The sequence below is a fragment of the Takifugu flavidus genome, chromosome 20 (genome assembly GCF_003711565.1).
Source record: "Takifugu flavidus isolate HTHZ2018 chromosome 20, ASM371156v2, whole genome shotgun sequence".
Classification (NCBI taxonomy): Eukaryota; Metazoa; Chordata; class Actinopteri; order Tetraodontiformes; family Tetraodontidae; genus Takifugu; species Takifugu flavidus.
Window position 1 is genome coordinate 10,650,421 of NC_079539.1, and position 26,616 is coordinate 10,677,036.

Sequence of the window (26,616 nt, forward strand, 5' to 3'; positions counted from 1 at the left end):
TTTACGAGCGGAAACATACAAAACATGTGAATATAGATATATAACAACGATATTAATAATAACCTTCCAGCCATTTTATTGTTAATAATAGTCCAACAGGAATATTCTGAATAAAAAAGCAATTGTATATAAAAATCAAAGGATTTAAAAACATTCTGGTGACGGCCGGCAGGACTTTTGGGGAGGGTTAGATTTACTTTTAATGTCAATGATCTTTATCTCCATTAGGTCTTTATTATGGATCACAAGGTGCCCGTCAGGCTGTGATCGGGTGGGTCGACAGGAAAGATCACCAGCTGATGGTCTCCAAAGCCCTGAGTGTGATGGTGCTTCCTCATGATGAAGACCAGAATAAGAGCAGGAACCCTCAGAATTCACTTTCTATCGTTCATATGAAGGTTTGTCTTCAGCCCTGGAGACACAACCATCGATTCACCAGCCTGCAGCTTCTTGATGGTGTTTTCATCCAAATGAAAAGGAGTTGGTAACGTTCTCCCTTTGAGCAGATCCTCCAGGCCCTGGACAGAGGGAGTGAGACAGGAGTTCATGGGTTAGGTTAGACCCAGAGCCTGAAGGCCAAAGTATCAAGAAACAACCAGCAGAGCCTCACGCTGCCTCTGCTGGTTCCAGACCAGACCATTGCTCTGTGGCCCAGTTCTGATGCTCCTGTGACCAGGGGTCAGCACTGGTCTGACTGGTCTGCAGCCATGGACTGTGATCCACCGTGTTTCCGGACACCTGTCTGTCAGAACCAGCCCCAGTTTCTTTAGCAACAGTAGCTGGTCTGCTGGACAGGACCACACATGAACCTGATGCAGGTTCTCCATGGCTCCCTCCTGGGACCAGCTTTGATAGAGTCTGACCCCTGCAGACCAGGAACACCCACCAGAGCTGCAGTGTTGGAGATGTTCTGACCCTGGATTACACCATGATTACAGCAGATAAAGGTCTGATCTTTGTTCTTGTCATGCTAGACCCCTGTGCTGCTCCTGACACAGGTGATCATCGCATTCTCTTACACAGACTGGAAAAATGTCCCACTAAAGTCTACCAGGTAGTTCCACTAGGTTCAGTACTCGCTCCCACCCTATTTATTTTATACATAATCACAAAGCATTCAATATTCCTTTGCTGTGCTGATGACACCCAATTCTATCTATCATGGATCCAGACCAAAGCCACCAGCTCCTGAAAGTCCACGCTGCCTCACAGACATCAGGGTCTGGATGAGCAGCAATTGAACTCACACAAAACTGAAATTCTCACACTAGACCCAAAACACATGAGGAACATGTTCCTTAGTGATGTAGCCTTGCTAAGCATCATTATCCTGCCTCCCACTGGAAGGAACCTGGGTGTGATTATTTAAAACCGCTGAGAGCCATCCAGAGAACCTCTGGTGGTCTGCTCCGTCCTCATGAGATTAGGGATGAGAACAGAGAGAGAAAATGGCTGTGAAGGTCACAAGAACAATATTTAGCTCTGCCTTTGTTCTTCTGGAAGCTTCTCAGTGTTAATATCTGCTGCCATCACGTCCTCACCTCTCCACCATAGGACACCAGTGGGGAAATCTCACACAGGGCCGGAGGACTGCCCCCTGCTGGTACCCCAACAACCCTGCAGGCCAGAAACACAGGTTGAAGGATGGCTCCAGCCAAATTTATCATGTTGAAAAATGACTTTAAATTATTTTTAAATTAAATGTAGCTCTACGTATAATAATTGTACATCAAGTGTTTTTGGCTCAGTAAGAGAGTCTTCGTATTAAATTTTATAAGCTACAGATGTCAGATTATATTTGAATTTTTGACCAAAATACATGAACGAACTTTGAGAACCATCAAATATAAGATATTTAAACAGATAGAAGATTAATGAAACACTATTGGTGGGTAAACAGGACAGGAAGTCTCCCACCACTAACACCTAATTCATCAGTTACTTATGCTAAGCTAATGACCTGCTAGCTACAAGTTAAAGTTTAAAACACTTTACACCATTTTTTTATGCTGTGCTGCTCTGACCTGTCTGTGGCCAAGACACTCCTCTGGTCTTCCTCTAACAGAGTTGCACCTGCAGCCAGGACCCAACGGCGGTGCTGACCAAGCAGGGCGCTTCTGGCTGTGGATGCGCTATCTTTGCCTTCTGCGTTCTTCAGGGGGGAGAACTCGTCCTCCCTCACCACCTCAAACACAACAAAGTTTCTTCCAAAAACAAACAAACAAGCAACAGATTAAAGAACAAACAGATGGAGCCCCCCCACCTGGACCCCTCAGGTTGCTGTGTTGGGTAAAGCTGCAGAAGACAAACTACCTGGAGAATGGGAAGACATCAAAGACAAACTTCTCCATCTTTATGGCATTGGCTTTGCTGGGATTGACCCGATTGCCACAGGAGTCCACAAACGGCACTTTTTTAATCGCAACATGTTGTTTCAGCCGCTCCTTGAACTTCCTGTGAGATTAGAGAAAAAAAAACAGAAGTTTAAGGGGACGTCAACCTCTGCAGGACAGGACAGGAGTGTTAGCGCCAGCCAGAACCATCAGGCTCTGAGGACATCTGTGAATATAGTAAAATGTGAATATGAACAGTAAAAGATGCTGACAAGATCCTGTGAGGATCCTGTGTGAATCATATAGGGATGATGTGAGGTTCATGAGGGGATCATGTGGGGACCATGTGAGGCCCATGTGAGGCCAGAGGTAATAGAATCCTGGGGAAAACCCCCTCAGACTGGTTCGGGAAAATGTGGTCATCAAGTTTGCATCGAAAGCTCAAGAGCAAGAGGACAGGTTCCTACTCTGCTACATCCTCCAGAAAGGTCCTGGTAAAGAAGTGATTACAGATGTTCCCAGCACTGAAAACCAGGTCTCCTCCAGGTCCTCGCAGCTCAGCTATCTCGGGTGGGATCTCGCTATACTCCACAACTTGGGAGACGCCTTGAACGTTGCAGATCACACCCAAAGGTTCTCCAGGGTTTGTCCTCTCCACCACCTGACACACAGTAATCAGTCATAGTTGAACACATTTATTTGCAAAACTTGAGGATATATTTCTTCCTGTCTGATGCTTCTATGGAGGTAGAGGAATATCTTCAGAGTTTCCCCTTTTATATTATCAGGATGTCCAAACAATTTCTTGAGAAGCCTCCAATTAGTCCACAATGTTCTGACAGGTATTGACCACAGAGTCTCTAGAGGTAGAATGGGGGGCCGAGCATTTAGCTACCAGGCCCCCCTGCTATGGAACCAGCTCCCTGTCCAGGTACGGGAGGCTGACTCCATCGCTACTTTTAAGATCAGGCTTAAAACCTTCCTCTTTGAAAAAGCTTATTGTTACTAATTCTGTAGTTCCAGTTACTATCATAGACAGACAGATTATCATACTTAGGGGGTCGTCTAATCATTAGGTCACATCTTAGTTATGCTGCTATAGGCCGAGGCTGCAGGGGTCCACAAACATCTCCTCACATCTGTACCTGAGTTTGGTACTTTTTACCATGTGGGTCTCAATATTAGCACAGGATCAGATGGAAACATCAGCCGTTATCCTGGTGTGGAGAGCTGGAGCCTCACCTTGGCCCCACAGTCGGCTCCTCTGCTCACACAGAACCCAATGAACACTGGGTCGGCCATCTTAACAAGGATGTTGTCCACACAGTAAACATGCAGGTACTCCACCCCCCGCTTGTCCATGTCCTGCAGAATCTTGTGGTCCACTAATGCCTGGTACAGACCTCCGTTTCCATCTGATCAAGGATACAGATGTTCAGAAACACAGCTGGACACATTTCAGAAGCAAAAGGATGAGTCGAGGAATCAGTGGACACACACCTGGTGCCATGGCAACCTTTCCTTTATCCTGAAGGATCATTTTACCATCGAAGGTCACTGCTGGGATCATCCTCTGCTCAAACATGATGATATTGGATGGATCCAGGCCAAAGTAGTTGTTCTCCTTAAAGAAGTTCTCAGTAGGTGCCAAAGTGAACTCACTGGTCATTATGTACCTGAAGAGGTAGAGCAGAAGCACAGCTCTGATTACCTCATCTTGGTGGTCCAGTCCGGCGTGGGTTCCCGGACCTACACCTGTAGAGACCGACGGGGACTCACCATGGAACCGTGCATCTTGAGCCATGTTTTTTGTCTGACAACTCCTGGATTTTGTGAATACGTTCTGCCTGGATTTGGTAGAGGGTTTTTCCACTAGGCAGACCAACATCATACATCCCTTTGGGATAGGGAACACCAAGACGAGTCCCCTGACCTCCAGCCAGAAGCAGCACTCCAACTTGATTCTGGGAGATTTTCAACATTCCTGCAAACATAGAGTAGAAACATAAGCAGCTACACAAAAACACAGTTTATTATATTTATTATTCATGATTATTACACACTAAAGTAACAGACTTGTTTTGCTGATCCTGGTCAATCAGGACCCGAAGGTCCAGTGGCCTAGAGTTCTGGATAGCTACAACAACTCCTACATCCCAAATTCTAATGAACAGATACAGATTACGGCTGTTGATGTTCTCTGTACGTTTCATCTACTGCACGAAGGTTCGAGGGTCTGAGGTCAGAGGGAGTCACGATTGTGCAGATAATGAACCCTCAGAGGCAACATGGTGATTTAGGTCTCTAAATCAATTTGATTTCATATGGAACACAAAAAACAGTTTGGGTCAAAATATTAATATGACGAGTTCATCGAGTTCAGTTTCATCCATGAAACGTGAGCTGAGCCAATTTGTGTGTCACCTGTAGACGTAAATTCACGGGAACCTGGTGTTCCTCAACATTTTAGTACAGGGGTGGGCAAACATTTTGATTCGTGGGCCACAATGGGTTCTAACATTTGACAAAGGGGCCGGACCAGGAGCAGATGGATGGATGGAGTGCTTTGGTAACCTCACCTCATTGGAGAAAAAATACACATCTTGGGATATGGAGAAAACATGTGCTTTAATTTCAAATGAAAATGAAGAGAAGCATTACAACAAAATATCTGACTTTGGAATGAGTCTTAAAACACTTAAAATCAAATGAATAAAATGTGCCTTTTTAAAAAAAAATTAATAACCATTTCTATTTTAAAGCACTGAAAGTTCTGTTATCCTTCAGGATATCACCATCACTCTCCTCCTGACTGTCTTTTTTCTAGTGGGAAAACACCAGAATTGCAGTGAAAATTTAACATTAACAAGGTTTATTCATTTAATTTTTCAAGTTTGGCGGGCCGGATTAAAACGTTTAACGGGCCGCGTGTGCCCCCCGGGCCTTAGTTTGCCCATGCCTGTTTTAGTAGCTCGGATCTGTTCGTAGCTATTAAGCAAATCTCCACACGCTTTCGACCTCGGGCAGTTTTCTGGGGATGGCAAAGACCACATTCTAGTTTGCCTGTCCTCATGCTAATCGATAACAATAAAATGTGTTGTTTTTTTTACTCATCTTCGCTCAAAATAATCTCCATCTCTGCTTCAGAAAGTTGGAAAACTTTCATTCTCTCTGGTTTTGCTTGTGCAGATAAAACAGGTAAACCGGACATCAACGCCCACCTCCTTTTATGGTGCTCATTACCAATTCACGAGGAGATTTATGCTGATTAGACAGTATACACAGTTATATTACACAGTTTACCTGTTCCTAAACCCACAGTAGGTTTTAAGTGTTGTCGGCCTTTATGGGTAATTTACTAACGTTTCATGAATAAGACTCATTGGGGGGAAGATGATGATGACACTGTAAAAATGTCACCTTTACGGACAGATGGGTGCTATTTCTCCACTTCCTGCTGTAGGACACAGGTGACTGACTACCCATAGTAGCTAACCCACACACTCACCGAGCTTCTCCCATTCACGCAGACACTCCGGGTCACTCCTCGTCATGCTGCCGATGGACTGTGGAGGGAAGGGCTCTATGTGCTGATCCAGGCTGGAGGACGGGGAGTCCGCAGCCTTCGCGGCCGCCGAGCAGTGCTCCTCCAGCCCCTCCAGATGCAACACGGATAACTCCTGGAGGAACCGCTCCCTGTCCTGCTCGCACAGCTCCGGCCAGAACTGCAGGACGTGAGCCTGTCCTGCTCTGTCCAAACAGCGTTCCACCCGCTCTAGAGGCAGCATTCTGTCCGCCATGGAAGGGCCGAACCGCGGAGAAGACTTGGACCCGCTGCGCTTCCGCTACCAGGAAGGGACTGGTGCTCGGCACCAGCTCGTGATCGTTGCCCCGGACTGCGTCACGTGGTCGCTTCACTCGCTGTCTGCACGCGCGCAACCACTGTGACGTCACGGACGGGAAGAAAAAGCGATGATGTTGTGGTTTTTTAGACCAACAAATCTCAGGAAACCTGTCTGCTCTTTTCTCAAACTGCTTTTCAGCCATTTCGGGGAGGAACTTGCGATGTGCTCGTCGACATTTAATAAGTGTTACTATCCAGATGTCACGTGAGCAAGCCAAGCAAATCATCTATAACTTAGTCCATGGTTATTTTGTTAATTGTTATTACTGCAGTAATAAGAGGGATATTACTACTTGCAGCAGTGGCAGCTCCAGGCTCAGGATTTATGTTCAGCAGCAGCATTAAGACAGCTGGACCTCCCTCCTCTGTGCTCACCAGCCCTTCTGCTGCCTGAGCTCTGCAGAAACCCGATTCTCATGAGATCCCGTTTAAACAATTGAACTTCCTCAAAAACAAGTGAACGAGTCGGCCAAGAAAACAAAGGTTCTCTTTCATCCCCAACCTGTTCATCAGTGTTCTTCCACAAACACAGCCCAAGTGTATCCGTGACTATAGGTGCATCCAAACACACAAGCGACGCGCAGAAGAAAAGGGCTGCTTCAGTTCAGGCTCATCCCTCCTGCAGGGGAGTTAAAGACTCCAACGTTCATGTCAAGTTCTTGAAGGGTCAGTGTAAATAATACCACAGGTTCTGGAGCCATTTATCAGCCATGAACTCTGGGATTTCCCAAAACAGGATCTACTCACACCTGCAATCCAGTTCAGTACATCTGAGTGCTCCACAGCTCATGCACCTGTGAATTTTAGACCCTGTACACCTGAGTGCTTTACAACACTTAAGAAAAACCCACCTTTAAAGCCCTTTAAGAACTCATTTCCACCTAAAAACCAGTATAATCAGTGTCCAACAGAAGAGTTTGCCAGTTAAAATTATGAAAACAGGCACTTCTGATGACTGAAGACAGAAAGTCTTTGAATACTGCTGACGGAAAACAAGAAAATCTGATATCATCAGTCAAGATTCTACAATCTCAGCAGTCTTTTTTTTTATTAAAACAACATTTTTGGCATATTCTTCTCCTGTTGTGACTTTTCACTTTGACTTTGCTCCCATGGTGACCTTCAGACGCTCGTAGACCACATAGCTGATGCTGACTGAAGGAATGACCTTCATGAAGTTGGGTGCTAGTCCTCTATAAAGGCCTCTCAGCCCCTCAGTCCTGAGGATGTGTCTGAACAGACCGGTCATGGTCATCTGAGGAGCTCCTTCCACAGTTGCTGAGAAGAACAGAGCAGATGAACAGCTAAGGCATGGCAGCAGTGACCCAGATGATTGATGGTCACGATCTGTGGTTTGTTACTGCGGCTAACAGAGCAACCGACCAACCTTGGGCCTGCATTCGGGTCCTGACTAAGGCCAGGGGGTAGCTTGACAGTTGTCCACAGGTGCTGGAGGTGGTGCCGCAGGCCAGCAGCACAAACACACCAGGATCAGCACTGTCCTTGGCAAAGTGCTGTAACCAGTAGTTCTTCAGTGTCTGACATAGGAGAAGACAAGAAGTGAGGCAGGATGAAGACAAACCAAAGACGTCATGTATGAAGAGGAGGACACACCTCGTAAACAGCCAGGTCAATGCCAGCATAGGGGATGATGCCCAGCATGTTGGGGACGTAGCCTTTATAGAAAGCAGCCATGCCCTCCTTCAAGAAGATGTGCTTGGCACAATTCACCATCCCAGTATACTGACCCGTCTTTCCCAGAGCCAATCGTGTCTTCAGGACCTGAGGGTTGCAAATGTTGGTTGTTGATGTGGCAGTGGTCCAGAGTCTTAAAGCCATCAACATATGCAGAGCAGGCCACGTACTTATTGACAGGAGTCGAATCCAGTTACAGAACACAGATATTGCTGTAGACGCTCTGACTGTGGCAGGAGTCAGTTTGTGACTGGTTGAACTGATATAGCTCACCTTACCTGGGTCTCCTCACCCTTTAGATTCTGTCTAGAGCCACAAATGTTCTCAGACATCCAGAGGGAACAGCTGTTCTCTTCAGGCTCAAAGAGGTCAACTTGCTTTTTGCAGATGTTTCCTTTCATCACTTCTGACTGACTGCTGAGAATCTCTGACATCCATCACTGGGTGATTCAAGGCTATTTGTAGTGACACGACCTCAGGTCATGAAACCACAAAGAGGTCCAGGTGACCTCTTTTAGGCTGACGAGATGTCTGTGTGCTGTCTGCCCCTCCCTCGGCTTCTCCCCGTCTGCTCCACTTCTCTTCTGTCTAGTCTAGAGTCCTTCTTTCTTTTCTTTTTTCTTCTACAGAGTTTTTGCATATTTCTCTCTGTTCTGATGGACTTGTTTGCACGGTTGGACTGATTCTTGTTAAGTACTTTTGGGTCTCATTCATGAAACGTTAGTAAATTCGAGAACCGATTTAGCCATAAAGGCCGACTCCACTAAAAACCTACTGTGGGTTAGGGTTAGGGTTAGGGTACGAACTGTTCTGAAGCAGAGATTTTATTGTTATCGATTAACACGGACAGGCAAACCAGAACCCTGGAAGGAGGCAAGGGACGCAATGTTAATGTGGTCCCTGCATCCCCAGAACCATGCCCGAGGTCAAGCGAAAGTGGTTTGATATAAAAACAGAGGCCAAAAAAATGCATTTGTGCACACAGAAAAAATCTATCTGCCACAGGAGGAGGAGGCTCACTGTCCAAAATGTCCAATAGAGACGAGCATAGCAGAATAATTGGGGAGAGCGCTTTGACAGGAATCATCCCTGACGGAGACAGAGACCCCCGATGGTGAGCTAATAAATGTTGTGGCACAATGGTCGACATTCTGAAGAATCACACATACCATAGTGATCAATTTAGTCCAAGTCCAACAGTCAGTGATACAGATAACAGCCCACAGCAGGTTTGTGTGCAGAATTCCCAAACGTCCACCTAATCTGGATCTTAAATCTATTACCAATTAAGTAAACTAAATGTCTTATATTTCTAATGTTTTGTCATGTTTAGGATCTGCCTATGTCACCGTTTTAAAGGCATCTGCTTATTATTTACATAACAGAGCGCAACATTGTAATTTACAATGGTGACAAGCATTATTTCTATGTGTTGGTTCATTTACACAGGTGCTACACATGGTCGAAAGCGTGTGGAGATTTGGTTAGTAGCTACGAACAGACCTGAGCTACTAAAATGTTGAGGAACGGCAGGTTCTTGTGAATTTACGTCTACGGACAGGTGACACAAATTGGCTCAGCTCACGTTTCATGAATGAGAGCCTATGAGTGTCCTCAGGTGTCTCGTGTATTAGGGTTGTATTCTGCTCTACCTGGACTAGTTGTGGTGCCTGGACACTCACCTCCATGGGATAGATGCTGCTCTGAGCGATTGCCCCAGCTAAAGAGCCTGCCACCAGCCTCTCGCCAATCCCCAACGTCTCCTGGTTGCTTCCAATCAACAGTTTGATCTGACAGACAGGTCAACCTCGTTTACGACTCCCGGAATGAGACGGATGTGGCTCACTTACAGTGCACCTCTACACACACTACCTGTTCATAGGCCATGAACTTGATTGCCGTCTCGGGTGCGATTTTGATGACATTGATGCCGTTGCCTCGCCACAGTGACCTGAGTCCACCCTCTCGGATCATCTGGGTGAATCCTCCAATGACGCCACCCATAGTCTTGCTCCTGGAGCCATGAACCTAGGGAGGTCCCAGCCAGCTTCATCAATCAGCGTGTGCTCCACGTTCCACCTCGTGCATTTTCCCCTGTTACCTGCATTAGAACTTTGAGCCTGTCCAGGGGTGCCGTGCTAGTTCGAGACACAGCACCAGCTCCCGCTCCAGCCACAAGGTGTCGCCACAACATTCCTGTTTGTTTTTCTTCGGCCGTGAACTCATCAGGTACCAATAAACTGTCCCCAACATCAAATATCTGGGAGAAAGGAGAGAGTGAGGGGCTAAAATGACATGAACTTAGGACATGTGGGGTCATGTTTGCTAGCAGGGTACCGTGGAGTGTTTCCAGTATAGGATGATCTCAGGAATGTTGCCAGCAGGGTGGAGGAGATGGTAATCGCGCCACTCGTTCCAGTCAATGGTCATTGTGCCATTTTTATCCATACTGGAAGAACACAAAATGCACACAAGTGTTGTTCTTCTCCTCTAGTGCCACATTTTACACATTGACGACAGAAAAAAAGAGCAACTGTGACTAAAGCATCCAGTGGTGATCTGTGCAGCAATAGTAATCGAGCTGCTACTTACTACAGGACAGGGGCCCAGATATGGCCCCTCTTTACTCTGAGATGATTTAGACAGACCGGCAGACAGACAGACAGACAGACAGGGAGACAGGTTAGAAAGATAGACAAGGACCACACTGAGCCAAACAACATGAGCCAGTTAGTGACTAGCTGTGGTTAGTTTCTATATACAGGCAGAGAAGAGATGTCAGATCCTCAGAAGGAGTAAAGCAGCACTTATCCGGCTCGCAGCTACTTTCCAGGACCCAGCCACTAGGACTTCAGTACAACGGATGAGAAACAACAGATATACGATACATTTAAAACCCTAATGTCACCCTCACCTCTTGAGAATCTTCTCAGCCTGCTCTTCAGAGATATGGACTCCAAGGTCACGCAAGGACTGAAGGATTTCTTGAGAATCAATCCGGCCTGTGTGACAAAGACGGTGTATAAATGAGTCAAATGGGGATTTTACTTATACATACAAGCACTTTTATATCACCTGTTTTTGTGAGGACATACCATCATATTTGCACCGTCACGCACTGCATCAGTTCAATATGCAGCAATACAACAACCTAAACTATCAAACCCTGCATCAGTCGTTTAGATCATTATGGCTGCAGTTTCTCAGCTTTCGGGTTTGTTCTGTTCATGCACATTTATTCTGATATTGTAGATTGATAGTTTGGGCTCAGATAAGCAGACACTTGTGTTATTTGTGATGTACCTTGAACAGCTAAACACCTCTATGGACAAAGCACCTACAGAGACCCCTGTTGGATGGAAGTTTGAACCAACAGGAAGTCTACAGAATGGTGTCATGTCCATGGAAACTCACAATCAAAAGTATAAGCAGCTTTAACAAGGGTCTGGTTTTGAGGCAGGATTCAGAAATATTGCTGATTTGTGGTTGCAGACAAAACAGCTGCGTGACTGTTGTAAGTTGAGACCAGTAGACTTTAAAGCAGGGGTGTCCAAACTCTTTTCACTGAGGGCCACATACATAAAAATATAGGTATGTAACTTGGGTATGTAGCCTTAACTCTAGTGTATTAAAGTTAGAAAAATCAATTAAAAGTGGTCAAATATGTTATATTGATGAATATAATTAAAGACAAAACTGCCTTCATCACAGCTTTCCATAAATGGATCTTTATTGAGGTATTCAGAAAAAGCTTTGGTAGCTCATTCCCAGCAGCCTCAGATTTCTTCTTAGACAGAAGATTTACAGTACAGAGAATAAACAATAAAGGGGAAAATGGTGAGTATCAGCTGCGCTGGGTATGTAAATCGGGCCATCAAGCTGCGGTACTGATCTGACGCCACTCGTGCCAAAAATTTGGACAAATGCCACTTGATCAAGGAGCAAATCTGCATGAGATGAGAGGAGCAGCTTTTGTGCGTGCGCTGTACACAGCGGTCTGTACTCTGTGTGTTAACAAGAAAAAAGCATATAAGAAAGTGGTGCGCAAAAGCAGGGTTTGTCCTGTTTGGTGGCGCAACTGCCTTGATGCCAACAGTAGCTCCCCCTGGTGTTAAAACTAAGAAGTGCAATACACTCAAGCAGAAGTTGAAGTACGGGCCATATTCTATTCTATTTATAAAACGTCTTGTGGGCCACTGAAAAGGGCCACAGTTGGCCCGTGGGCTGCAGTTTGGACACCCCTGCTTTAAAGGAACAGCTGTAGCATCCTTACCATCGTTCTTCCTGTCCAGACTTTTGAAGACCAGTCTGAGCTTCTTCTCATGGTCGCTGAGATAATGAACAAACTCCTCAAAATCTAACTGTCCATCCAGGTCTTTGTCTCCTGCTTTCACGATTTTCTGCAGAGAGAGAATCAGCATTAGCTGCATATATACAGGGGCCCATCTGCCCCCCCCCCAACCCTGATGCTTCATGGCCCGGCTGATGAGGTCATCTGCCCTCTCCAGCCTTCTCTACACCACTGCCTCTAATCTGTAGTGTTAACATCTGCTTGGGAGGGTCCACACACACACCCTTTATCCATGCAACACGTGGAAGCAGAACGCTGGTGAAGGCTCACACATGCAGTTCCATTAACTACAAACATAATTGTGTGATTGGTGTGCTCGACTTGATCTTTAATGCTAACAATATTAGAGACTTCAACAGTTTACAACTGGCAAATACTCATCACTTTGGGCTGAGCTGAATTAAACAGGGTGGATTTGGCCAGGTGGAATCTACCAGAGAAATGCTGCAGACTTCCTCTCCCGGGTCCCACCGCCCTCCCCCAGATCCCTCTACCCTCCCCCAGATCCCTCTACCCTCCCCCGGATCTCTCTACCCTCCCCCGGTCCTATCCTATCCTAAATTACCATTAACACTCAGTAAAACATTAAGTAGCACAAGTATAACCTGGACCAGATGAAATCCAGCTCTTTAAGACAGTAGGAACATTTATAAGGTGAAAGCAGTTTGTGGCAGGTGCAGACAAACTGTTATCAGGCTGTTTCCAGCTTGTTCTTCCTTATCTGCCAAAGGGTCGGGTAGTTTAAATTACCCAGAAGAAAGATCATGTCTATGGCTTAAATAAACGGCTGTGCAATGTTCCTCCTGCAGAGAAACAAAAGGACTCTTCTGAAGGTGAGCCAGCGCCACGTTATCAGGACATCCAGCCCTAAAGCTTCCTGTTTCCCCTTTTGAACACCAACCATTTTGGACAGCCCATTTATTGAGCTGCATAACTGCACCTCTGCCTCGTGCAGCCTTTACTCTAACGCTGCAGTGTGATCCTCCAGACATTTACTGATCATTCACAAATCAATAACAGGCATCTGTGTCTGTTGAACAGGCATATGTCTTTAGAAACGTTGCAGCATTTAGAGGATATCATTGCATTTTTGAAACTCGTTGTGGGTCTGCTGGACTCTAACCCTAAACCAAGAGACTTTCTGAAAAGCTTGTGCATCAGCAGGATATGACCGCTCACCTGTCTGACTACACACAGAGGTGGACTCAAGGTTGAGGTTGGATGGGTGGTTAACACAGTCAGACACACTCTCCTTCTACCCACCTACCCAGCTCCCTCCCTACCTGCACAGAGGCTGAACACAGGTAGATCTGCCAGACCGGATCTACTCACCAGCAGCTCATGTTCTGTCCGATGTACTCCCAGTTTCTTTAGCCCAATGGTCAGGTCGTTGACGCAGATGCCTCCATCACCATTAACATCCAGGACCTGGAACAGAACCTTCAGCCGGTGCTCCTGGTCTTTACCTCCGCAGATGTGACACGGCTGGCCTGGCTGTTGGCCCGCTGCTGATGGGGGCGAGTGCTCGCTCTGCCCTCCTCCCCCGCTGAGGTGTGTCTCCGCCGGTGGACATTGGCAGAAGGAGCCGTGCCGTTGCATAGTGCGTTGGCGGACACTCCCAGAATCAGTGATGGAGACGTGCCTACCAGCACGTCGCTTGCCTCTCCATTCTGCCCAGTCACTTACGGGAAGGAAGGGTCAGCAGGTCGCTGAAGGGGTCTTTGGAGGAGAACAACGGATGTTTCCCACACATTTAGCGGATGAATGAGGTCGCTAGCTAACCTGTCTACCGGCGAAACGAGCCCAAGAGCCTCAGGTGCTTTTCTGCTCCAATATATTCACAGCGTCCAGCATTACATCCAACACGCAGCTTTTGTCCGCCTCCAAACAACAATTACGGCCCGTGTGTGAAAGATAAAAACGCTCTTTCCCGGTCAGTAAACACCATCAACGCAACAGCCGGCTCCGGGAACCAAGTCTCGCTCTACAACGCGAGATTACATCGCGACTCTCATTAGCATAGCCTATGAGCATCAATGGCTTTCCGCAAATACACTCGCATGGAATTATGACAGGGTTTTCTTTACTCCTGTTAAACCTCTAACGGGTTCCAAGAATATTACTCTTTACCTCTAATACAGGTGTTAATGATTATAATGGATTATTACAGTTTTAGTTGGCAGAATCAACATCGAATGTGGGTGAGACAGACAGACTCATTAAGAAAAAGTCATGGGGAATCTGCTGCCATTGTTCAAATACTGCTCAGAAAAATAATGTAAAATTATATTGGAAGCGAAATGCCTGACATTTTATAAATACACTTGGTACAAAAAGCCACCACAGCCTCCATCAATAAGGACACGCGTCTTCTCTCTGCTGCCACCTGGAGGGAGGAACAGGAGCTGCAATACCAGCAACACGCGTTTACACGAGCGCGCGTCCAGACACACGCCATCACATTCTTGACACTTTCATGCACCCAGTCGTGTGGGAATAGTTTGGGGACGGCACCTACCAGAGCATGGCAGTTCATGGAAGAGGGAGCTGGAGGACCTGGACTGGCCTCCTGACCTCAGCCTCGCAGTGATGAATTACAACGATGACAGAGATCCTGGCCTCCTTGTTCATATGCAGTGACTGGCTTCATAAGTGCACGTTTGGAAGGATGATCAAATTCCTATAAACACACTCCTAAACCCTGTGGAAGGCTTTCCCAAAGGGGTATATTCTGTTTCCTTCCCCAATACTTCCATGCCTGAATGTAATTGACAATGTAATTTGTAATTTGACAGTAATATTATCTTTTCAGATGTACATTGCGTCAAACATTTTCAATCAATTGTCCACAAAATGGCACGGAATTTGCCAACTGTTGGTCAGTTTTATTCCGCAATTACACAAACAAGGTGAAGAAACGATTAAATGCGTTGAGAGTGAGTCTGGGTAGTTAGATGATTGACATTGAATCCAGCCAATAGCAGATCGAGGTGTGACCGACAGTTATCCAATCACGAGAGGGACGATGGGCGGGACACATGTCCAGTTAACGTAACGTGAGCGTTGTTTGAGAGAAGAAGAAGCCGATTCAGGAAGCCATTACGTTGCGCACATTACTTTAGTAAATCCTACTATTTTTACGTACAATACGCACAGTTTCCTCGAAAGAATTTCAGCGATTATGGCATCTGCGGCGAAAAAAAGAAAAATGAATTTTTCAGAGAGAGAGGTGGAAATTCTCGTAGAGGAAATAGAGAAACAAAAGCACACACTAGTTAACCACTTCAATGCCGGAGTCACTCACATGGCGAAGAATAAAGCTTGGGTGGACATCCTGAAAAAGGTGAACGCTGTAACCACCTGTCCGCGGGAGTTGCCTGAGGTGAAAAAGAAGTGGTCTGACATGAAGACTGAAGTCCGCCGCAAAGTGGCCCAGGCCCGGGCTGCGATAGAGGGCACGTCCGCTGACTCCGCACCAGTTCCCGTCATCCTGACTGCGATGCAGCAGAGGATCTGTAACCTCCTGGGAGAGGCCACCATCATCAGCCTCCCTGCAGGAGACTCGGATGCTGAAATCACCCTCCCGGTCACCGTCAACACTACCGTCTCCCTGGCAGAGAGTAAGTTCAGGCAAAACTTGGAGGCTCACATGGAGTTCCAGCTCGAGCACAAGTCATTGGTGCCTGCTGAATTCTGAGGGACTACTGGAGTCTTTTCATTGAACACATGTGTTCTGTGGACTTCCTGCTCAAACCTTGAAGACATTTGTGTTTCTGTCACTGCAAGTGAAGCAGGAAGCTTCAGCAGAAGCATCACCTCTGGATCTTTATTGAAAGGTTCTTTAGGGACAAAGATTTTCAGGACACTCACTTGCTATGCGGGGTTTGTCATATATTTTGGTTTGCTAGTTGTCTTTTCTCGTGTCTAGCTTCTCCACCTTTCACTAGGGGAGCCGTGTAAATGTGGGGCCGTGAACTCATTGGTCAATAACCAGGAGAGGGGTTTTCTCCTCTGTGTAATGTAGTACAACGATGAATGCCTGGATGTCTTACATGAATGGAGCTGTTACTGGTGGATTGTAAGGTACAGACTGGCCCCACTGTTGCTCCCCTCTTACGGCTCCATTTTCACATGGATTCAATCAACAGATTTTTCACTAGAACACAAGAAAATGTGTTTTACCTGAACAGCTTAGTGTCTAATTTAAATGTTTTGAAAGAAAACTTGCAAATATTCTTTCTCTCTCTCCTATTGCAGCAGAAGCAGCGTATCACTCCCTGGAGGACGGAGGCGTGGTGGAGTATTGCACCACCATCATCGGCGACTCAGCCCCCACGGTGGTGGCAGCTGTGGAGGCTCCGGTAGAGATGTTGGCTCCAGCAGCCTCGACCTCACCCTCCCAGCCTCCCAGTCAGGGCAAACCTCAGGAACTGAAAAGCCGCATCGCTCTGAACTCGGCCCGTCTGCTGCAGGAGCAGAGAGTCACCAACGTCCACATCCGACAGATCGCTCAGCACCTGGAGAGTCAGAATGAACTGCTGCAGATGATGCGACGCTCCCAGGAGGCCCAGGCCCTGGCCCAGGAAAGACAAGCCCAGGCCCTGGAGGGTACCCAGGCTGCCCTCTTAGCATTAGTTCAGATGCTGAGACCTGCTCTGAAAGAGCTTCGCAAGTCCCTGCAGGGTAGGACAGAGACAGCAAACGGCAGCACCTCAGCAGCAGCAGCGGTGGTGGACAGAACATCCCTAGAGGAGCAGAACAGACCCCAAACACCCCCGCTTGAGGCACAGAGCATGCAAGATGCACAGTAGACTCGCTGTGTGTGCGCGTGTGTGTGTGTGTGTGTGTGCGCGTGTGTGTGTGTGTGTGTGTGTGTGTGTGTGTGTGTGCGTGCGTGCACGCGCTCGTCCTCAGACACAGGACTCATAGTGTGTTTGTTTAAGGTCACCTTGAGGACCGCTGGAACAAACTTGTAATGATGTTTCATTGAAAATTTGTTGATACTGAAATCCTGTTTGATATTGAAAGTATGATATGATTTTTAGACACACTGGCCAGTTCTCCCTTTAAAGAGTAGCGTGCAACATGTCTTCAAAATGGAATAAAACTTTCCAAACGACCAACTACCCTTCCTGTGGATCCTGGGCTCTGCCAGCCAGCCCGAAGTGGCTGTGTTTGAAGCTAATGTTCAGAGGCTGTACTTGTTTGTGTGTAAAATGGTCCAATTCAATGATCTAATGTCCAAACAAATGGAACAACTCAGCTTTGAAAAAAAAGGAGCAAAAACAAAGCTCAGCAGGTAAAATCCGAAAGATATTGAGGGATTCTGATATCTGAGGCCACAAATGACCTGTTGTTGCAGCTTAATTTAATTCTGCAACTACAGAATTAAACAATTAGCTGTCCTCTCAGTTGATGTTACAGAAGCAGGAACAATGGACCGGAACCAAAGTGTGACGGCTGGATAGCTGGGTCAGAACATCTCCAACCATGCAGCTCTGGTGGGTGTTCCTGGTCTGCAGGAGTCAAACTCTGTCACACTTACGGATAACATTACTGTATACTTATAACTGATAATAAGTACAATAGAAACAATACACACAGAAACAATAATCAGTGAATTACAGTGTTCCTGAAGTGTAGTGAAGGTCTACACACACACACACACACATACACACACGTTTGTCCTCTAATTTTACAATAATTATTGTGTTTCTCATCATAAACAGTTGACGTGAATCTGATTTTACTCCTGCGTGTTGACCAACAGGGGGCAGCAGAGGCCCGCATGTAACCAAATAAACGAGTTTTTGACGAAGAAGAAGCAGCTGAGGAGGAAATGGTAACACTTTTCAGTTGATTGATTAATACTATTTATGAAATCTAATGTTTTAAAGCTGTAATTGATTTTTATTTCACTATATGTAAAAGAAGACGTTTGCTTGTCAGTGTGTACTGACACTAAAAATGAGTTTTAACGTTACCTGCAGCTAAACGCGTCTAATAAAGGCGGTGGATCGGTGGACTCTCAGCTAAATGCACCTGTTTGTTTTGTGAACAAACTTGAGTCTCAGATGGATAAAATCCATTTACGTTTCTTAACGGGGGACTTATTATGTTTAGTGAAGTGAAGTGCTGTGTTAGTTTACAGCCAACTCAAAGTCGGAATAGGAATTTCTACACGGATAAATAGGTGCAGACAATTATGTTGTTTACTGGCATTTAGGAACACCTGTGCCTCACAGCTAGCAGGTCGTGGGTTCGATCCCCAGTTCCAGCAGACCTTTCTGCGGTAGTTACCAGTTAGCTTGCGGTCCGGTCCGCTCGGATAATCAGGTCCGAGCCTCATCTGCCCTCGAAATGTAGTTGTACTATTTTATAATGACGAAAAAGAGCTTCTTCTTACCTTTAGCATCAAAAGGATTAACCAGACTGTTCCAGGGCCGCTGTGGGTGACTAGTGTTGACAGAAGGACACCTGTGGATGTCGAACAGCTTCTGTCTGTGGGCCGTCTGAGGCCCCCACGTGTTCTTGGGAGTTCTGATCCTTCTGATGTTGTCTGGAGCTCTACTGGGGCCAGACTCGTCCCGTCTCCGCTCAAGTGTCTGTTTGTTTTCAGGCCACAGGAGCAGATCAGGCGGTCGGCTTCGGTCTTGTGGCCTTCAGCCTGCTGTTGTTCGCCTACTACTCTGTGTGGGTTGTCGTCCTGGTGAGTGCTTCTTTAAGTCCTAAAATGGGCCAACATCATCGGTGTCCATCTTACCTCTTTTAAGCAACATTGCACATTTTAAAGGTGATGACCCAGAAACAGGAAGTGTCTCAACACAGCCGGTTTATACCGGGATGCTTTTGTGTCTTGTTAGCCGTTCGTTGACGGGGACCACGTCCTGAACAAATACTTCCTTCCTCGGGAATACTCGGTCATCCTGCCTGGAGTAGCAGCCCTGGCGCTGCTCTTGTTCGTGGGTCAGTATCACTGAGACATGAAAACACGGATTACGTGATGACTGATCCTAAGCAGATGTGACCTTCACCACACAGGGACCTTTATAACAACGGTCATGTGGAAGAACCGAAGCCCAAAGAAGGTGGACTGAAGAGCAGCGATCCCACACCTCTGCAGCAGTTCTCCTCCCCAATTGTAATGGCGACAGATTTTATACAGATTTAGGCCACAGGCTTGTACTTTAGTTCAGTCCAACATGACCTCTGACATCTATTGAAGTATTTTTAGAGCTTCTTCATTGTCCTCCACAGATGTTTTCACGTCTGATCTGAGGACCAGCGCTCCGAGCTTTAATCTGTATGTCCCGATGCAGGAACCTCGGCACCGGTTACGGTCTCATGGTGCCGGAACATCCCATGGATGTGAATGATCCAGCTGAGCCTATAGAGCTGTTAAGCCGAGTTTCAATCATCATCATTCAGTAGAGCTGAAAATGGAACCGATGAGATGCTTTATGGTCTTTCTGACAGTTTATGTTGTTGTTTCTGTGAAGACCAGAATCTGCAACACCTTTAAATAAACTCATCCATGACCCTCACAAGTGTCAGTCGTGTTTGTTCCTCAGGACGTAGAGGGTGGAGGGGAAGACCGTCCTCGGCCACCTAGTGCTGCATGTTGGCTGTGTTCTGCAGCTCCACTCATGCGTTCTCAACTTTACTAGTCTCAAATATGTGTACATACGGCTGGAACTGGTGCAGGGCCAGTTGGGCTGGTTTATTGGCCCTTCACCACTGTGGGTTCCTGTTCTCCAGGATGTTTGTTGAACAGGGTGTGTTGCACAATACTGAGGTCACCTGACCTGGGGGGGCGTGTCCCTGATTATATCAGGGCCTGTTTGGTCCCAGAGTTCATCAGGTCACAGAGAACAATGGAGATGTGGATCAGGATGAGACTGATGAGGAGGAAGAAAGCGGAGAAGATAAGGTGGAAACAGAACCTGGAGTTATGACCATCTTTGATGAATGAGGACAATGCCCACTCAAGACATCTCCAGGAGTGGTTCTAAAGGCTGCGTTCTCTTGTTTTAGAGCAGCTTCGTGCAGCTCAGCCTAACGTGGCCCCTGGAGCTTCTTTTGTGCTGGTCTCCATGGTTACCCAGCTGATGGTCAGCTGTCTTTTGTGCCTGGCACATGCCTCTCTGGTCTAACACTGGCTTGTGTTGGGGCTTGTCCCACCCCACCAGTGTTCCCAGTGCTGTTGTTGGCGGCTCCAGACAGAGATGTCGGGGTGTGCAGAGGGAAGGTTTGCTCCCCGTCAGCAGGCTGGCTCAAAGAAGAGGAGGAACTGGGCCGGTTTAAGGCAGAAGTGGAAGCTTCTGGGCTTGTTTGAGATTGACCAGCAGCATGAATTCTACCCACTGACCAGCATGATGAAGGAAGGACTGGCCACAGCCGCCCAGAACCCCCCCGATCAGGACGCTCCAGTAAGTACAGCATGTTTAGCATGTTGAGCAGACATTTGTAGACTGGTGGACAGGTTCTGTGGCTCCACTGTCAGACTCATCGCAATAGTTGTTATTACATGTTATTACATGAGCTATAGTCACTATTATTGAGACCAAGCTCATGGAACTGCAGTGAGACTTCAAGAAAACATTTATGGACAAACTGAGACAGGCGTAGCAGCTATAACAAGCGTAGTGGCTATAACAGGCGTAGCGGTTATGAGAAGGAAAGCTGCTATAACAGGCGTAGTGGCTGTAACAGGCGTAGCAGCTGTAACAGGCATAGCAGCTGTAACAGGCGTAGCTGCTGTAACAGGCGTAGCAGCTGTAACAGGCATAGCTGCTATAACAGGCGTAGCAGCTGTAACAGGCATAGCTGCTGTAACAGGTGTAGCTGCTATAACAGGCATAACAGCTGTAACAGCGTAGCAGCTGTAACAGGCGTAGCAGCTACAACCGGCGTAGCTGCTATAACAGGCATAGCTGCTATAACAGGCATAGCAGCTGTAACAGGCATAGCTGCTATAACAGGCATAGCTGCTATAACAGGCATAGCAGCTGTAACAGGCGTAGCTGCTATAACAGGCGTAGCAGCTGTAACAGGCGTAGCTGCTACAACCGGCGTAGCGGTTATGAGAAGAAAAGCTGCTATAACAGGCGTAGCAGCTGTAACAGGCATTATAACAGGTCATGTATATGTCATATATAGATCATGTATAGTTCATATATAGATCATGTGTAGTTCATGTACAGGTCATATCTAGATCATGTGTAGGTCATCTATAGATCATGTGTAGATCATGAACATGTGGATCATACATGGGTGTGGGTAATCTGGTAGTAGAGAGTCCTGCATGCATGTTAGCTTGAATCCCTCCAGACCAGAGTGACCAACCCGCCGGACCTGCTGTTACTGCTGGTTCACTCCAGCCAAAGGAAGTGAGCTGACTCAGCAACGCTCGCTCTGCTGTCTCCATGGCAACACAACAGTGGCTGGAAGCTCCGCCTGGTTGGTTTGAGTGTTTCCTGGTCATCTAAGCTTCTCTGTGAATTGTTTGCTCTGACGCCAACTTCTTCTCAGGGTTCTCTCCATAGTCCTTAACTCAGGTTGGGTTCGTCTACGAGTGTTGAGGACGGGTTTTCTTCGGACTCAAAGCTTCCGCCGATCTCAGATCAGCAGGTTCCAGAACCTGTTGACCAGGAGAGCATCCAGACAGACACGAGCTCGTGCTCCCAGTCTTCTGTTGTGCCTAGAACAGGTTTCAGAATGGCGTTCCTTCCTTCATCGTCTCTAACATCATCTTTCTGTTCGGGGGTCTAGACTGAACTCTCCGATGACGATTACAGGTCAGAGGTCACTCAGACTCATGAGGTACGTGCATGTGTTGTTGAATTCCAAGCCTGGCGGCAGGATATTTCCTGATGCCGTGTTTCTGTGCAGGATTTTACCATGAAGACCTTTGCAGGCCCCGTGTTTGCTAGCCTGCGTGGCTCATTGGGAATGACCCAGCAGGATTATCACCAGTCCTTGTGTTCTGAAAACTGCTACCTCCAGTTTATCAGCAACTCCAAAAGCAAAGCTGACTTCTTCCTAACGTAAGACACAATCACACCATTTTTCCTGCTAAATAAAGCCTACTCGGCATTAGCTTATCATGATTTGCCTTAGCTTTAGCTGACAGCTAACACCAGAACCAACAGGGTTCTCCTTCCAGCTTTACCTTTTACAGATATTTGCAACAGTATTCCTCTTGTTAAACTTTAGCATTAGCATAGCCTGCCCATCCCCCAGAAGTCCCCAGTATTGCTAATGGGCCAATTCAGACCTGAGGTTCTCATCTGTGGTCAGTTAAATGAAGTGGTGGAAATTAGATCCGGTTGAGCCCTCATCAGGAGGCTCCACCCATATATCAGCCTGGTCCTGGGAAAGGTTTCTTCCTGTTAAAGGCAGAGTCTGTCCCCTCTGTTTCAGTGAAGCTTCAGTCAGCCTTGATTGTAACAAAGTATAGAAAGTATAAACTAATTCAAATAAAATTGGATTTGAAAAATCAAACTGGATCTTTTTTTGTTTGACTTGAATGTTTACATGGTGATTTGCAACAAAGGCAAACAATTTCCATCACCTGTAACATGTGAGATTACGGCTGTAAACATGATCCACCACAGACGTTCTGGATCTCATCAATCACGTTTATTGGTTCTCTGCCATTAGAACCTGAATCCTGTTCACTCTAATCTTGTTTTCACTTCTGAACTCCCAGAAACGACAAACGTTTCTTTCTAAAGACCCAGAACGAACGAGAAGTCAGGTTCCTGCTGGACAACCTGAAGAACTATGTGGAACATCTGAGGAACTACCCCCATTCACTGCTGGTGAAGTTTTTAGGTACACATTCAATCTTTGGCCCTGGATCCGATCACATGGATCCGATCATGTGGATCTGATCACCTGGATCTCACGGGGACTCTCTGGTCTTTCAGGTGTCCACAGGATCGTCATCCCCCACAGGTGGAAGGTAACGTTCTTCAGCCTCACCCTGACAAACTTGCTGCCTGCTGATCCCACAGGTCATCGAACCTCTTGTGTCCTCTTACAGAAGTATTTCATCGTCATGCTGAGTGTGTTTTATCCAGACGATAGGATCAGTGCCAGGTGAGGCTGTCCTGATATATGTCCTGACATTTACAGCGAGGACACTGAGGCGGTCCTCGCTGTAAATGTCAATCACCTGCTCATAAAGCACGGGGCTGTGACCAGGGGCACACCTCTGTAGAAAAACTCTCATTATGAACCAAAGAATGGACGTGAAGTGGAGGCAGGTGACGCCTGCAGTCACCTGACAGCTGATTGGTTGTCGCTTTACCTCTGTGGCGCTCCTGGCACCTGCAGGTACGACATCAAAGGCTGCGAGGTGAGTCGCTGGACACAACCGGCTCCAGAGGGAAGTGGGCACGTGGTGGTTCTGAAAGATCTCAACTTTGAAGGCCAGTACATCACTCTGGGTAAGGAAGGACGCTCCACAGCTCACCCCGATACAGCCCTGTCCACCGGTGTTTCACTGCTGCCGTTCTTCACAGTGTCTGACTCATCTGTGTTCTGTCTCTACCCTGGCGGTGTGTCTCCTGTCTGTGTCCTGTCTATGTGTCTTCTGCCTATCCATGTCCTTTCTCCGTGTCCTCTCTGTCTGTGTGTCTCCTGTCTGTGTCCTGTCTATGTGTCTTCTGCCTATCCATGTCCTTTCTCCGTGTCCTCTCTGTCTGTGTGTCTCCTGTCTGTGTCCTGGTTGTATGCCTCCTGTCTGTGTCCTCTCTGTCTGTGTGTCTCCTGTCTGTGTCCTGGCTGTCTGTGTGTCACCTGTCTATCCCTGTCCTGTATGTCTGTGTCCTGGCTGTGTATCTTCTTTCTATCCATGTCATGTCCTGTCTATCCATGTCCTGACTGTGTGTCTCCTGTCTGTATCCTATCTGTCTGTGTGTCGCCTGTCTATCCCTGCCCTGTATATCCGTGTCCTGTCTGTGTCCTGTCTGTGTGTCACCTGTCTATCCCTGCCCTGTCCATCCCTGCCCTGTCTATCCGTGTCCTGTCTGTGTGTCCTGTCTGTGTCCTGCCTGTGCAGCCCAGCAGCGCTCCTGGCTCCTGCTCCAGGTTGACATCGACACCCACTTCCTTCAGAGGCTGAACGTGCTGGACTACAGCTTCCTGCTGGCTCAGCAGCCTTTACAGCCTGACGAGCAGCTGCAGGTTCTGTCCCTCAGAACTCTCATCATCAGAACCAAGAGGTCAGTGGGTTCTAGCACTGATCCCCACTTCTCAAGGACATTGAACACCATAGTTTAAAGGACCTTCGTCATGCTCCTCTTGTCCTGTATCAAGGACCAGGAGGAAGAAGATCCCCAACTGTGAGGTCAACCAAAGCTATTGTTTGTGTTTCTGTCTGATCTGTCCTTCAACACGACATTTATGCTCTAAAACGCTGTTCAGCACCTCCACCAACGGATCTTCTGTTGTTTCAGGTCTGTGAACCCAGGAAGCAGCTTTACCTACGCAGGCAGAGCTCCTGCTGATGGTCCACAACATGAATCTACCTCAGCTTCTCCTGAAACAGACCTTCTGAAGGCATCAGAAGCAGCAGGAGGGTCCTCAGTTGGTGGTGGTCTTCATCCAGGCCCAGGCCCAGGCCCAGACTTTAGGGCCCAAAACAGACGTTTGCTGCCTGACCTGAAGAATCCTTTGCATGTCATCGATGGACCTGAGCAGCGCTACTTCATGGGCATCATTGATATTTTCACTGTTTACACGTTCAGGAAGCGCCTGGAGCATTGGTGGAAGAGGCTCCGACATCCTGGCCGCTCATTTTCAACAGTTAGTCCACAGACGTACTGTCTGCGTCTGTGTGACTGGCTGCGAGATCATACCAAGTAGACTAAGGACAGCACTGACCTTCCAGAGGGCTCAGAGCTCAAGTCAAGTGTTCAAAACATCTGCTGGTAGCTGATCTGCTCCTGATGACCAGGGAGATCTACTGGAGAATCCAGCCCCTAATTATTTTTGTAATATCCCAGTGAGCACCTGTAAGGAGCAAGGTGAAGGTCAGACCAGCGCTGGTGTCTGGTTTAGAGACACTGAGGACAAGACACAAGGCAGAGCTGGTGTGAGGACAGAGGGACCTGGAGAAGGAAGTTCACTGAGGAGACCTGCTAGAAGAAGAAACATGTGCTTCTGTGACCTAACCTTCCATCCCAGAACAGATGAAAAGATCCTCATCTTTGTGAATGAAGAGTTCATTGATTTCAGTGTAGTTTGTGAGTGACCTGTTTTACACAGACGCAGCAAATTCACATGTCAGAGGAGAGGCCATCACGATCCACTGTGATCCAGTTGGATCCAGTTGGATCCAGTCTTTTATTCTAATGGTTTCTAAAAACTGTGTGATTTCTTTCTGCTTTTCTGGATTAAAACTGGTCTGAACAACCGATCATGTTGATCTGGTCACAGATTCATCCTGCCGATCAGCTGCTTATTACATAAACAAATCCATCTGAGCCTGGCCTGGCTCCAGGGCCAGGACCCGTGCCCAGTGTGGCTCCAGGGCAGGGACCTGAGCCCATTGTGGCTCCAGGGCCAGGACCCGGGGTGGCTCCAGGGCTGGGACCGAGCCCGGTGTGGCTCCGGGACTGGGACCTGAGCCCATTGTGGCTCCAGGGCCAGGACCCGGGGTGGCTCCAGGGCTGGGACCCGAGCCCGGTGTGGCTCCGGGACTGGGACCTGAGCCCGGCGTGGCTCCAGGGCCAGGACCCGTGCCCAGTGTGGCTCCAGGGCCAGGACCCGGGGTGGCTCCAGGGCAGGGACCCGAGCCCGGGGTGGCTCCAGGGCTGGGACCCGAGCCCGGTGTGGCTCCGGGACTGGGACCCGAGCCCATTCTGGCTCCACTTCTTTATTACCAATAATTAGAATGAACTTGTATTGATTAATACCAACTTCTGGAGGTTCTTATTTTTCTATTTATTAGTTTTGGTTTAATTTTCTTTCTTATATCGGAGCTGCTGTAACAGAGTAAGTTGATCCCACTGAGGGATCAATAAAGGCTCCTCAGATCCAAACTGGGAGGCGACTCCTGCACTGGTTCAGTTATTTATGTGGAGCTTTAACCTGTGTTGCTCACAGCTGCAGACAGGAGCGAGTACGATTCCCACTGACCTTTGGGAATTTTACCTGGAATCTTTATGGGAATCTTCTCTGGGATCTGCTCATTCTCCCTATTGGTTTTACTGGTTTTGAGTTGCTCAGTTTCAGTAATTGGATGTCTTTCAAATGTCCAGGAACAAGTCTGAGCTGTTAAAACTAAAGCAAGAACACACAAAGACTGAGCTGATCTGTTGCTT

General features: G+C 47.3%; 5 protein-coding genes across 6 annotated transcripts; 3 read left to right on the top strand and 2 right to left on the bottom strand.

Annotated features, from left to right (window-relative positions):
• Window positions 1-52: 52 nt before the first annotated feature.
• Window positions 53-6,237, bottom strand: uap1l1 (UDP-N-acetylglucosamine pyrophosphorylase 1, like 1). The gene is made up of 9 exons (XM_057019464.1): window positions 5,842-6,237; window positions 4,113-4,317; window positions 3,834-4,009; window positions 3,576-3,748; window positions 2,801-2,994; window positions 2,314-2,454; window positions 2,025-2,204; window positions 1,542-1,617; window positions 53-518 (listed from the first exon to the last, which is right to left on the bottom strand). Exons 1-9 carry the CDS (start codon window positions 6,131-6,133, stop codon window positions 375-377), a joined length of 1,581 nt encoding a protein of 526 aa, XP_056875444.1. The 5' UTR covers window positions 6,134-6,237; the 3' UTR covers window positions 53-374.
• A 1,021-nt stretch (window positions 6,238-7,258) lies between these two features.
• slc25a25b (solute carrier family 25 member 25b) lies at window positions 7,259-14,408 on the bottom strand. Of its 2 annotated transcripts, XM_057019467.1 has the most exons (11): window positions 13,616-14,408; window positions 12,206-12,332; window positions 10,847-10,934; window positions 10,525-10,560; window positions 10,270-10,381; window positions 10,034-10,192; window positions 9,805-9,960; window positions 9,615-9,722; window positions 7,852-8,019; window positions 7,625-7,775; window positions 7,259-7,515 (listed from the first exon to the last, which is right to left on the bottom strand). In XM_057019467.1, the coding sequence occupies exons 1-11, from the start codon at window positions 13,880-13,882 to the stop codon at window positions 7,331-7,333; spliced, it is 1,557 nt and encodes a 518-aa protein (XP_056875447.1). In that variant the 5' UTR covers window positions 13,883-14,408; the 3' UTR covers window positions 7,259-7,330. The 2 variants fall into 2 exon arrangements, with proteins under 2 accessions (XP_056875447.1, XP_056875448.1); XM_057019468.1 differs by lacking the exon at window positions 10,525-10,560 and having other exon boundaries at window positions 13,616-14,376.
• Window positions 14,409-15,339: 931 nt separating this feature from the next.
• naif1 (nuclear apoptosis inducing factor 1) lies at window positions 15,340-17,406 on the top strand. The gene is made up of 2 exons (XM_057019480.1): window positions 15,340-15,903; window positions 16,541-17,406. The coding sequence occupies exons 1-2, from the start codon at window positions 15,465-15,467 to the stop codon at window positions 17,092-17,094; spliced, it is 993 nt and encodes a 330-aa protein (XP_056875460.1). The 5' UTR covers window positions 15,340-15,464; the 3' UTR covers window positions 17,095-17,406.
• A 647-nt stretch (window positions 17,407-18,053) lies between these two features.
• On the top strand, window positions 18,054-19,830 carry dpm2 (dolichyl-phosphate mannosyltransferase subunit 2, regulatory). Its single transcript, XM_057019484.1, has 5 exons — window positions 18,054-18,125; window positions 18,903-18,992; window positions 19,147-19,249; window positions 19,325-19,424; window positions 19,541-19,830. The coding sequence occupies exons 1-4, from the start codon at window positions 18,123-18,125 to the stop codon at window positions 19,378-19,380; spliced, it is 252 nt and encodes an 83-aa protein (XP_056875464.1). The 5' UTR covers window positions 18,054-18,122; the 3' UTR covers window positions 19,381-19,424; window positions 19,541-19,830.
• Window positions 19,831-19,968: 138 nt separating this feature from the next.
• On the top strand, window positions 19,969-25,709 carry pip5kl1 (phosphatidylinositol-4-phosphate 5-kinase-like 1). The gene is made up of 9 exons (XM_057019470.1): window positions 19,969-20,712; window positions 22,055-22,105; window positions 22,175-22,329; window positions 22,995-23,119; window positions 23,215-23,249; window positions 23,331-23,386; window positions 23,624-23,736; window positions 24,351-24,513; window positions 24,748-25,709. The coding sequence occupies exons 1-9, from the start codon at window positions 20,509-20,511 to the stop codon at window positions 25,154-25,156; spliced, it is 1,311 nt and encodes a 436-aa protein (XP_056875450.1). The 5' UTR covers window positions 19,969-20,508; the 3' UTR covers window positions 25,157-25,709.
• Window positions 25,710-26,616: the final 907 nt, after the last annotated feature.

Excerpts from the sequence above, each read along its gene's own strand:
- pip5kl1 (XM_057019470.1), top strand. The coding sequence starts at position 20,509 with ATGTCGGGGTGTGCAGAGGGAAGGTTTGCTCCCCGTCAGCAGGCTGGC. Across the intron at positions 22,106-22,174 it reads AGGTCACTCAGACTCATGAG|GATTTTACCATGAAGACCTT; the intron begins GTACGTGCATGT and ends GTTTCTGTGCAG. Across the intron at positions 24,514-24,747 it reads CTCATCATCAGAACCAAGAG|GTCTGTGAACCCAGGAAGCA; the intron begins GTCAGTGGGTTC and ends CTGTTGTTTCAG.
- dpm2 (XM_057019484.1), top strand. Across the intron at positions 18,993-19,146 it reads CTGTGTGGGTTGTCGTCCTG|CCGTTCGTTGACGGGGACCA; the intron begins GTGAGTGCTTCT and ends GTGTCTTGTTAG. Across the intron at positions 19,250-19,324 it reads GGCGCTGCTCTTGTTCGTGG|GGACCTTTATAACAACGGTC; the intron begins GTCAGTATCACT and ends TTCACCACACAG.
- naif1 (XM_057019480.1), top strand. The coding sequence starts at position 15,465 with ATGGCATCTGCGGCGAAAAAAAGAAAAATGAATTTTTCAGAGAGAGAG. Across the intron at positions 15,904-16,540 it reads TACCGTCTCCCTGGCAGAGA|CAGAAGCAGCGTATCACTCC; the intron begins GTAAGTTCAGGC and ends CTCCTATTGCAG.
- slc25a25b (XM_057019467.1), bottom strand. The coding sequence starts at position 13,882 with ATGCAACGGCACGGCTCCTTCTGCCAATGTCCACCGGCGGAGACACAC. Across the intron at positions 10,561-10,846 it reads GCTGAGAAGATTCTCAAGAG|AGTAAAGAGGGGCCATATCT; the intron begins GTGAGGGTGACA and ends AAATCATCTCAG. Across the intron at positions 10,193-10,269 it reads TATACTGGAAACACTCCACG|ATATTTGATGTTGGGGACAG; the intron begins GTACCCTGCTAG and ends CCTTTCTCCCAG.
- uap1l1 (XM_057019464.1), bottom strand. The coding sequence starts at position 6,133 with ATGGCGGACAGAATGCTGCCTCTAGAGCGGGTGGAACGCTGTTTGGAC. Across the intron at positions 1,618-2,024 it reads AGTGTCTTGGCCACAGACAG|GGTTGTTGGGGTACCAGCAG; the intron begins GTCAGAGCAGCA and ends TCTGGCCTGCAG. Across the intron at positions 519-1,541 it reads TGGTGTCCTATGGTGGAGAG|GGCCTGGAGGATCTGCTCAA; the intron begins GTGAGGACGTGA and ends CCCTCTGTCCAG.